The sequence below is a fragment of the Carcharodon carcharias genome, chromosome 11, assembly GCF_017639515.1.
Source record: "Carcharodon carcharias isolate sCarCar2 chromosome 11, sCarCar2.pri, whole genome shotgun sequence".
NCBI classification, from domain to species: Eukaryota; Metazoa; Chordata; class Chondrichthyes; order Lamniformes; family Lamnidae; genus Carcharodon; species Carcharodon carcharias.
In genome coordinates, this window is record NC_054477.1 from 4,257,953 (window position 1) to 4,270,413 (window position 12,461).

General features: G+C 42.3%; 1 protein-coding gene across 3 annotated transcripts in view; it reads right to left on the minus strand.

Moving 5' to 3' along the window:
- Positions 1 to 12,461, minus strand: part of LOC121284359 (F-box/WD repeat-containing protein 7-like) — a 248,451-nt gene that overhangs the window by 57,607 nt on the left and 178,383 nt on the right. For all 3 annotated transcript variants that reach the window (XM_041199777.1, XM_041199778.1, XM_041199779.1), the window contains 2 exons: positions 4,347 to 4,429; positions 1,335 to 1,470 (listed from right to left, as the gene is read on the minus strand). In XM_041199777.1, the coding sequence (XP_041055711.1) occupies positions 1,335 to 1,470; positions 4,347 to 4,429 (219 nt within the window). The remainder of the gene's footprint in view (positions 1 to 1,334; positions 1,471 to 4,346; positions 4,430 to 12,461) is intronic.

Consider the following 12,461-nt stretch of genomic DNA (forward strand, 5'->3'; position numbering starts at 1 on the left):
ACATCCTTCTTAAATTGCAGCATCCAATACTCGAGCTGAGGCCAGACTAGTGTCTTCTAGCAGTTCAACAAAACCTCCTTGCTCTTGTACTCTATGCCCCTATTACTAAAGCCTAGGATACCGTATGCATTTTTAACTACATTCTCAACTTATCTGCTATCTTCAATGATTTGTGCACATTTACACCCAGGTCCCTCTGCTCCTGCACTCCCTTTAGAGTTGTACCCTTTATTTTATATTCTCTCCATGTTCTTCCTACCAAAGTGAATCACTTCAGACCACTCTGCATTGAAGTTCATCTGCCACCTGTCTGACCATTCCATGAACTTGTCTATGTCTTTTTGACATTCTACACTATGCTCCTTACAGTTCACAATGCTTCCAAGTTTTGTAACATCTGCAAATTTTAATATTGTGGCCTTTATACCAAGGTTTAGGTCATTAATATGTATCGGGGAAAGCAAAGGTTCCAAAATCGACCCCTGGGGAACTCCACTACAAACCTTCCTCCAGCCTGAAAAAACATCCATTAGCCACTACTCTGTTTCCTGTCTCTCATCCAATTCCATATCCATTTGCTACTTTCCCTTTTATTCCATGAGCTATAACTTTGTCCACACACTGTGAAAAGAGCAAATAAAAAAGGAATGCCTTCAAAGCATCCCTGAAGAGATCAAACATCCCTGCTGACCCATGGGAGACCCTGGCTTGTGACTGGTCAGAACGGAGGTTTATTCAGGAAGGCACTGAACACAGAAACTTTGATGGGAAGACACAGGCAAAGTCGAGGAGTTGGAGAGAGCACACAAACCTCCAAACACCTCATCTCCCCAACCCTTCAAGTACAATCTGCCCCACACATGGCAGAATTTACAGAACGCGCAATGGACTCATCATCCATCTGAGAACCCATCGAACAGGGGCGGAAGTCATCCTCGATCCTGAGGGGCTGCCTAACGTCACTTCATTTTTAGGTATACCTGCTGCTGCTCCTGACACACTCTTCTACAATATTCATTCCATCAAGCCAGGGAATCAATCCTGGCTCAATCATCATCTTAGGCAATCCCTCAGGTTTGCATTTGTACTTTGTATCAGCCTCAGTGGAAAGCTAGACATCGATTGTATTACAGTTAAGGCAGGAAACCTAGAGTGACAATTTATATCAAATTCACTTCTTGTATTTGGACAAAACCTGACTCTCCCACCTATAAAAACACACCCCCAACCTCCCATGCCTACTGTACCCAACAACTGCTGGCTACCCAGTACACCGGCAGCTGTGTGCACCTTTCCACCCACCCATCTCGAAGTGGATTCCTCAGTGTACCTACCTGGAACATGCCAAGCCATTCCTGAAGATCTGACGGTGGCGCCACTGACGTAATGCGTCTCCGATGCTGACCTGGGATGTTGCCATTCCGTAGATCTCCAAATGTTGTGGCCGTATTTATGCAGGGAGATAGAGAGCTGTCGGAAAAGGTAACAGAGATGTGACTATTCTTCATGGATATATCGTGCCTGGATTCAGAGAGACGAGAGCCTCAGGACATACCACAGATTCCTTGGTTGGCTTTATTTCTTTATACTGGATGAGCAGCATTTTAATTCTGTTAAAAGGCTTTTTTTTTTTGAAAAGGCCACAGGAATGAAGGAAATTGCTACCCTGATACGGTAAGGTTCTAAAGGCCAAGTTTAAAATCACATTTTTTGGGCATGGTAGAATGAGCTTAACTTGCAGCCAATACATGCTTTCTGTGTACTGGGAATATTTCATAGGGCTATATGGATGGACATTTACTCTAATGAGTTTACCTAGGTGTGTTTGTTCAGACACGAGGACCAAAATTGGAAAAAATAACCTGCAAAATTATCTATTTTTAAATGTATCCAAATATATTGTTTGGGTTAATTGAGATCTTTCAATATTAAAGCTTTGATGTGGGTTTAAAAATCAACATGAGCTTGTAACACACACTCGATCGCAGTAGCAACAGATTGTGATTAATATGCAGCTCACATTCTCTAGCTCTATAATTTCATAAAAAATAGAAAAGACACCAGCTGATGCGAGGCTGTACCATCTTCCTCCACATCCCATCACCTACGTAAGAGTTGGGGAGCAGCACCAGACATGTCAGCAATCATTAGCTGTTCTCACACTTTACCTGCTGATCTGACACATTATGATAAACCTATACTAATCTGGATGCACTTTCCATACTTAATCCAATGGACATTGTGTGTGGAAAGAGACATTTTAAACTAGGTTGATATCTTCCTCTCATTAGGGTATTTCATACTTCTTGGGTGCATTTCCACAGGCACTGGTCACCCATGAGTAACTTATTGAAGAGGCCTTATTTGTTTGCGACCATGAGCAATGATTGCCAGTTGTGAGATTTTTTACTGCTCAAGAGTTATAACTCAGCACCATTGAAGATGGTTGTGGTTGTTGGAGGTCAATCATCTCCATTCCAGGACATCACTGCAGGAGTTCCTCAGGGTAGTGTCCTAGGCCCAACCATCTTCAGCTGCTTCACCAATGCCCTTCCTTCCATCATAACATCAGAAGTCAGTAGGTTCACTGATAAATGACAAATAACATTCACATACAAGTGCCAGGCAATGACCATCTCCAACAAGAGAGAATCTAACCATCTCCCCATGACATTCAATGGCGTCACCATTGCCAAATTCCTCACTATCAATATCCTGGCGGGGGGTGGGGGGGGTGGCAGTGTTACCATTGACCAGAAACTGAACTGGACTAGGTGTATAAATATTGTGGCTACAAAATAAAGTCAGAGGCTAGGAATTCCACAGTAAGTAACTCATCTCCTGACTCCCCAAAGTCTGTCCATCTACCAGGCACAAGTCAGGAACGTGCTGGAATACTCTCCACTTGCCTGGATGAGTGCTGCTCCAACAACACTCAAGGAGCTTGACATCATCCAGGTCAAAGCAGTCCATCCACCACATTAAACATTCACTCCCTCTAACACTGATGCATAGTGGCAGTAGTGTGCATCATTTACAAGATGCATTGCAGCAACTCGCCATGGCTTCTTAGACAGCACCTTCCAAAACCGTGACCTCTGCCAGTTAGAAGGACAAGGGCAGCAGGCGCATGGGAAACACTGCCACCTTCAAGTCATACATCATCCTGGCTCGGAAATATCACTGTTCTTTTGCTAGAGTCCCACTGCCTTGCATTTTTCCCCATCATCCTGCAAATTTTTCCTATTCAAATATATATCCAATTTCCTTTGAACCTTTCTATTGTGTCTGCTTCCACTACTCTTTCAAGAAGTGCATTCCAGATTATCATAACTGTGCAAAATAAATTCTCTCTCTCCACAAGTCCTGAGCTTTCCAGTTAGCATCTGAGTCCACACTGGCTGGAAATGGTGAACTTGTGATTTGAGAAAGCTGTCTTTCAGTGAAGCATAAAAGCAAAAAACTGCAGATGCTGGAAATCCAAAACAAAAATAAAAATACCTGGAAAAACTCAGCAGGTCTGGCAGCATCTGCGGAGAGAAACACAGTTAACATTTCGAGTCCTTATGACTCTTCAACAGAACTAAGTAAAAAGTTTCAGTGAAGCATATTGGTTGACTATCTAAGTGTTCTCTCTATTGTAATCTGCGAAAATCACCCAGTACAATCAAAGATTCTGTAACTTTAGCTATTTTAAAATAACTTTCCAAGAGCCAAATGTGTGCTTTTGAGAGGATATTTTTAAGCTATAAAGTAGTAAGGTCCAACAGTAAGGATAGGAATATAGGCATTTACACAGGAACTATACAATGCAGTAAGGCTGCTGGATTAATGGGGTATGCACACACCTATGTCCTGCTTTCAAAAATGTAATTCATTGTGTAACATACTTTACATACAGATATTAACACGCATTTATGTATTGCCAATGTTTATGTAAGTACTAAAACATTGAGAAAGGTTTTTTAAAACCTGAGAGTTATATTATTATGCAGGATGCACACTACTCTTCATATTAGGTGCACAAATTCCTAATTGTTGGGGTTTATACTCTTCTGGAATTTTGTTCTGGATGCATTCACTTTATTGGTGTGTAACAGGATTCAGATATGATCTGCAATCCAGTGTTGCAGAAAATTTGGAAAAATGAACTTAGAGTAAACCTAAACTTTTTGTCATCAGGGGAATTTTTGAACCAATCTATTCATTTAGCGCCCAATTTAGTCAGTCATGGAAAACATCAAATCACAAAGACAGCAGGTTAAAGCACATAGGTGGCCAATTCAGTGGGTTTGAGTTGAGACACTACTTGGGTCAATCCTGCAGCTGCTTTTTCCTGTCAGTACCTGGAGTATTCGGACCCCTTGCACAGTTTCTTTCCCGGTGACAGCGCTCGCACATCAAGGCCATTCTCTGACTTTCGCTTCATCTGTGAAAAGAAAAGAGAATGTCATATTGAGATGTAATAAACCCTGCTCTGCTGAGTGCACCAGTTAACGGAAGAACAACAACAGGAAATGGGATATTAATAGGACTCTGGCTGGCCACAAACTATCCTGCAAAGGACAATCAAACAGACAGGACTCAGAATTATCCTTCCTGACAACTACAGATAACTACTCCTAATAACAATCCATCCAGACTGTTAATTGTTTTAAACAACAATCACTCAGTAATCTATGGTGCAAAGCAAGACAGAGAGGAAATAGTGACCAGGAGCAGCATTCAGCGTACAGATCCATTAGACAGCAGGCATGACGGAATTGGCCCCATACTTTTCTGCAATTTCATGCACCTTTTATATAATCAATCTCCAAGATGCAGAAAGAGCAGCAGATTTAAGACCTGTGAAACCATGCCTCACTTGCAGCTCATTTAATGGGGTTATATATAAACCCAGCCTGTTTGCTGGTTTATTTAAACACTTGTAGCTCATTTAACTATCCCTCACAAACTATCTTGGTGAGTATTTCGGCAGAAACACTAGGACGGAACATTGGTTGTATTTACAAACTGTTACCTGGGATATCAGAATCTGCCCCACTCGAATTGAGAAATCTGCTCATCCTCTGACACCCACAGCTCTTAGTGATCCCATATCCGAAACATTCACCTCTCTTCGTACACTTTCAGTTTTAAGCAATACGGTAAATTTCTATGTATTCTAAAGCTAACGATCCTGTTTGCTTTTGTTCCTTTGAAACAATGATGTGCAATTAATGCATTTTTCCCTTTTCTTATAAATGTCTAAACATTTCACATACAATAATTCTGAAATGCAGTCATCAATATGCAGGCAGTAATTCTGCACACATTAGGATCCAAAAAACAGCAATGAGATGAATAGCCAACCAAGCTGCTTTCATGTAATTTTGGTTGAGGAAAGGCTATTGGCTGAGACACTCAGAGAATCAGTGCAGAAGAGTTCATTCAGTCCATCAAGCCTGTGCCGGCTCTTTGAAAGAGATGTTCAACTCGTCCCAAGTGGGTGAGGATGAGTGGGTGAGCATCCAGAGACTGGGAAAGAGCCAGACACACACACATACTGACCCTTTCACACTCTAATGGCCATCTTTATTAATTACTCTTTTGTAAAATTATCAATTTATTGCTTTGCCATTGCTTTGGTTTTGCTCAGCAAGTTGTTTCTTTTCGTCATACGCAACTTTTTTTGAAATTCATGTATCTTTCTCAAATTTGCTCATTGGTCCCTTGAGAAAAAAATGGAAATGTGGGACCTCCACACAACAAAGTTAGACAAGCCTGCTGCAGGACATCCTCTCACTCCAGCACTAATATTCTCCTTGATCAATACTGCCACTCTCCTCCTTTCTTTGCTTCCCTACCTTTACTGAACATATCTTGTATTCAGGAATATTTAATACACAGTCCTCATGGGGTGTGGGCATCATTGGCAAGGCCAGCATTTGTTGCCCATCCCTAATTGCCCTTGTTCAGAGGGCATTTAAGAGTCAACCACATTGCCATGGGCCTGGAGTCACATGTAGGCCAGACCAGATAAGGATGGCAGATTTCTTTCCCTAAAGGTCTTTCCCTCATGGTCATTATAAGGGTTTTAATTCCTATTTTTTTTTGGATTCAAATTTCACCATCTGCTGTGGTGGGATTCAAACCCAGGTCCCCAGAGCATTACCCTGGGTCTCTGGAATATTAGACCAGTGACAATAACACCATGCCACCATCTCCCTTATTGTTGTGGGTCTGGAGTCACATGTAGGCCAGACTAGGTAAGGACAGCAGGTTTTGTTCCCTAAAGGAACATCAGTGAATCAGAGAGGTTTTTACACTAATCGATGATATTTTCATGGTCGCCACTGAGACAAGGTTTATAATTTCAGAAATACTAACTGAATTTAAATCGCACCAGCTACCATGGCAGGATTTCAACCCGTGTTGCCAGAGCACTAGTCTCTGGATTACTGGTCCAGTAACATACCACTATGTCACCATCTACTCCAGATTTGCACATGGCTCCAGCATTTGGAGGTTATTACCTCTGAGGTGCTGCTTGCTAGTTTCCTTCCTGGCTCTCTAAGCTCTGCCTGCAGTACCAAATCCCTCTTTCTACCTATGCTGCTGGTATGGATATGGACCACAGCTGCTGGCTGTTCACCCTTCTCCCTCAGGGTGCTCTATAGTCGCTGAGTGATATCCCTGACCCTGGCACCAGGGACACAACATATCATCCTGAATTCACATTCTGAAACCACGGACCTGTCTGTTCCCCTATCAAATCTCTTATCACTATTGGTTTTCCAATCTTCATCCTGGCCCTATACAGCTGGGCCATCTCTGGCATTGGTTCTGGCTGCACTCCCCAGAGGTACCATCACTCTCACCAGCATTCAGGATTGAATACTGGTTGGAGACTGAGATGCACTCAAAGGACTCTTGCACTACCTGCCTGGTTTTCCTGAACAGTGCAACAGTCACCAATTCCCTCTGTCTGCATATCCTTAAACATTGGGGTGACCACACTGAGCTATCCACGAAGTACTCAGCCTCGCAGATGCACAGCAATGACACTAGCTGCTCTCAAGCTTAAGCTCCGAAACTCAGAGTTCGAGCGGATGACACTTCCTGCATATGTGGTTATCCAGGACAGCAGAAGTGATCTGAACCTTCCAGCAAAAAAAAGCCAGACACATATCACTAATGTAACATTAGATCAAACCCCATGTCAAGGCCCATCCCATGCATTCCCACGTCTCACCTCCGTCATGGGGAGTTGAGAGTGACTGCCCTTGGCATCAAGGCAGTATTTGACCCAGTATGGTATCAAAGAGCCCTGGCACAATTAAAGTCAAAGGGAATCAGGAGGGAAATTCTCCATTAGTTGGAGTTATATCTTGGTCAGAAATGGGCATGTCTGCAAATAATTGCACAATTTTCAGTACCATTCGCAAATTCTGGTATATTAAAGCAATCCATGTCCAAATGCAGCAAGGCCTGGACAACATTCGGCTTGAAATATAGCAAGTAACATTTTCGCCACACCAGTGCCAGGCAAAGATCATCTCCAACGAAAGCAAATCCAACCATCTCCCCGTGATATTCAATGGCATTACCATCGCTGAATGCTCCACAATCAACATCCAGGGAGTTACCATTAACCAGAAACTGAACTAGACCATGCACATAAATACTGTGGCTACAAGAGGAGGTCAGAGACCAGGAATCCTGTGGTGAGTAACTCTCCACCTGATCCCCCAAAGCCTGTCCACCATCGACAAAGCACACCACACCATCCAAGACAAAGCAGCCTGTTTGCTCAGCACTTCATCCATCAACTTAAACATTCACTCCCTCCACCTCCAATGCAGTGGCAGCAGTGTGTACCACCTACAAGGTGCATGGCAGCAACTCACCAAGGCTCCTTCGACAGCACATTCCAAACCCACGACCTCTACCACCTAGAAGGACAAGGACAGCAGACACATGGGAACACCACCACCTTCAAGTTCCCTCCAAGCCCCACACCATCCTGATTTGGAAATATACCGCCGTTCCTTCACTGTCACTGGGTCAAAATCCTGGAATTCCCTCCCTAACACCACTGTGGGTGTTCCTATAACACATGGACTGCAGCTCATCATCACCTTTTCAAGGGCAATTAGGGATGTGCAATAAATGCTGGTCTAGTCAGCAACGCTCGCATACCATGAAAGAATAAAAAAAACTTGGCAAGCTCCACAATGGAGATGATTAATCTAGCTGATCCCATCCCAATGGGTGTTGGAATATTATCACATTATTTTGTCCATAAAGAGGCCAAAGCTTATTCTGCTGAGGGCTTTAAAAGCATTTCATGCACTCATATGCAAAGATCAATCCTTGGAGTGCTCATGAGTGCGGCAAAGCCTCTGCAGTATTGTCACTTGTATTTCACTGAAGTGTGATAATGGGCATGTGAAATTTTCATATAGCCAGCCCTGGAGATGTGAAAAGATGCTGCAGTACAGCTGATTATCTCTCTTCCCCCTTCCAAACATGTTGTTGAAACAGCTGAGAGAGTGGTTATAGGTCTGCTGTTTTGGTCTGGATAATTTGAAGTGTTAAATTAATCATATCACAGGCAGTCTGTTTTTCTAATATTAAAACATATTCGTACCAAGACTTTGAATAACCCAAGTGATGAATGCCATTCTTCCATCTGGTCTAGCAAAATCCTCTTTCACTCAGCTTCTCAGTTCTGGAGCCAAATTTTCAACCCACTGCTTTTATTAAAGTAAACGGTCAATATTGCAGTCCCTAATTTTACATAGTATTAAAGAACACCCAATTATTGAGTGTTGGTTGGCAGCACTCACCAGGACAGTATGCTGTGGATATCACACAATTGTTACAGCATAGGAGGCCATTCAAAATGTTGTCTGTACCGGCTCTGAGTGAACAATTATACTTGCAGCAATCCCTGCCTTGCCCCCATAATCCTGCAAATTCTTCTTTTTCAGATAACAATCTAATTTCCTGTTGAATGCCTCGATTGAACCAGCCTCCACCACAATCTCAGGCAGTGCATTTCAGATCTTAACCACACTCCAAGGAAAACAGATAATACAAATATACGAATTAGGATCAGGAGTAAGTCACTTGGCCCCTTAAGCCTGTTCTGCCATTCAATAAGATCATGGCTGATCTAATTTTAACCTCAATTTCACATTCTGCCTTCCCCAGATAACCTTTCATCCCCTTGCTTATCAAGAATCTATATACCTCTGCCTTAAAAATATTCGAAGGCTCTGGAATTCTCTTCCTCAAAAGGTGGGTGAAAGCAAAGTCTCACAAACATGAGAATTTTTTTTCCTCATCTCTTTCCAATATGGGCAACCCCTTATTTTTAAACAGTGACCCCCTAGTTCTGGATTCTCCCACAAGCGGAAACATCCTTCAACCATGTCAAGTGCCCTCCAAGATCTTGTGTTTCAATCAAGTTGCCCCATACTCATCTAAATTCCAGCCTGGCCTGTACAGTCTTTCCTCATAAGGCACCTGCCCATTCCAAGTATTAATGTAGTAAAGCTTCTCTGAACAGCTTCCAACGCAATTACATCTTTCTTTTAATAAGGAGACCAGTACTGTACACAGTACTCCAGATGTGGTCTCACCAATGCCCCACACAACTGAAGCATAACCTCCCTACTTGTGGATCCAATTCCCCTCACAATAAATAACATTTTTTAGCTTTGCTAATTACTTGCTGCACCTGCATATTAACCATTCGCAATTCCTTTAAGTACAAGGGAGAGTTATATTGGAGAAAATGCTGTATTTTGGAGGGCCGCATTAAACTATGGCCTCCCGCTACCTACGATGATCATTGAAGGTCCCCTGGCATTAATAAGAGAAGAGTTCTCCCTGCCTCTCAATCAAGAACCTAAGCCAACAGTACAAAAATGGGTTAACTGGTTACTCTGATTTTCTGCTGTCTTTCCAATGAAATAATAGTGATCAATCTTTGAAAGTAAGTTAGTTAGCTGTGAAGCACTTTGAGGCACATGAAAGGCACTAAAGTAAATACATGTTCTTCCTTGGCTTCATTTCTATTTAGTGGGAGAGCAAGTTGTGGGGCTGTCTCAAAAATGGGAAAACTGAAATTCTCAGTAAATTTACATTTTGAAATTGATTTCTTGTAGATCTGCTGACAATTTTGTGAAACCAGTTGCAGTGGAGCCCTCTGGGAGAGAGGTCCACTTATTCTCATTCCTTGTCTTGCATCACAACTATTTAGCTTTTCTCCTTTTTGAAACAATTTATCCACTTCTCTTCTTTAGATATCATGGATTCTGCCGTCACCACTTTCTATACTACTCCAGTGCAAATAAACATTAACCACAACTCTCTTGCTTGCCCTAACTAATTCCTATCCAGGGTACCACACACTTAAATACTGTATGGCCTAACTAATTTCATCAGCAATTCTCCTATGCAACACTTTACATAGCCATTAACAATCATATACACAACATCCAATGCATTTCCAATCTCAATACAATTGTCTCCTCAAAGAATTCCATTAATTTTGTCAATTACACAGTTGTAGGTCTTTTACTGAGAGATGAAGAATTACGCACAGGAAAGAAAAACACCCATGAGACGACAATTCTGATTTAAAGGGGCCTTGTCACTTGCTGTGGGGAAGTTGGGGTCACCTTGCCTCCCGTTACTAGAAGTGGGAGCAACCCCCACCTTGGATAATATTTGCACAGACTATTAACTGAGATCCAAAGGCACTCAGTAGAGAGAGCAGGTTACATCAGTGTCATCACACTGGAACTCAGAGGCATGCCATGGAGCATGTTGTGCTTGAATTGTGACTACTGTCTCTGAAGCAGCACTCAGAAAACTCTTCCACGTTTCTTATACGCAAGTTGAAACAAAACTTGAATTGTTTCTCTCAATTTGAGCAAACATCCGATGCTCAACTCCATGAATCTGCCTATTCATTACAACCTTTAAAGCTGCATTGAAGCAGTCAGTGCTCTCAGTTAAGTGACAGGACCCCACTGTTTCACACAATCTTACAAATAGAAGGAGCATCTAAGTCAGCACAATTGCAGGGATTGTACTGAATTAAAAGATTTAAATGTCCCATACTGGATTTCAGGGATATTAAAACCAATGTAAATTACAAAGACAGCCAGCGGATGTCAGGTTGTTGATGCCACAGATCTTACAGTAAATGAACACAGATTTCAAAAATTTGATTTAAAACTCAAGGAGGCACTTAAGTCCCATCAAAATAAACACACAAAGACGACCTGTAGACTTGAGCCTCATACCTTGAAACCTGCATTCAGATCCAGCACAAGTCAAAGGAATCAAGGTCACTTTAACCAGCTGACTGTAAAGTATATTTCAGTAATTCCCATCCGAAATTAGTGAGAGTGTTTGATGGGGACAATGTAGGGGGAGCTTTATTCTGTATCTAATCCCGTGCTGTGACTGTCCTGGGAGTGTTTGATGGGGACAGTGTAGAGGGAGCTTTACTCTGTATCTAACCCTGTGCTGTGACTGTCCTGGGAGTGTTTGATGGGGACAGTGTAGAGGCAGCTTTACTCTGTATCTAACCCCGTGCTGTACCTGTCCTGGGAGTGTTTGATGGGGACAGTGTAGAGGGAGCTTTACTCTGTTTCTAACCCCGTGCTGTACCTGTCCTGGGAGTGTTTGATGGGGAGTGTGTAGAGGGAGCTTTACTCTGTATCTAACCCTGTGAGGTACCTCACTTAGGAACAAAGTCCAAAATAGAAAATATTCCCTTCCTATGCCTGGCATTGCCCCACTTTGATAAGCACAAAAAATTATTTTTGGATAAAAAAAGTTTAACCACCAGAAGAACATCCGCTTGCAAAGTTTAATGAAATTTGAGCAGGCAAAGTTACAAAAATACAATCTCCAAGTTTCCCTTCATTGATCTGAGGTTTGCCTCTCAAATTGAATTAGCTGTTATTTCAGGTTTTATTATACAGTTAATACACAGTGATGGATCAGACATCAGCTGCACAGGCATAGGAATTGAATAGTGCTGTGGTAGTAATCAGATTTCAGTGGGTAACAAAGCAGGATGTCGCAGCTTTGTTTCCTGCATATCTGTCTTTTTTTAATTCCACAGATTTTGGAGGGCCTGATTTGGGCCAACTTGTACCAAAACCAGCAATGGGCTCTGTGTCACGATTAGGTTAGGAGGGGTGAGCTGACTCCTCTCCTTGTCCCACTCCTGAGTTGGTAATAACAAAGTTTGAACTTAAAAAGGTGATGTTTCTTGCCACCAATCAGCTCAAGCTTGAATATTGTCCAGGTCTTGGTGCACATCCTATGAACAAATATATAAAAAAGCTGTCAAATGCTGTCTTGATGTCAAGGGCAGTAATTCTCACCTCTGGAGTTCAGCTCTTTTGCCCATGTTTGAACCAAGGCCGTAATGAGGCCAGGAGCTAAGC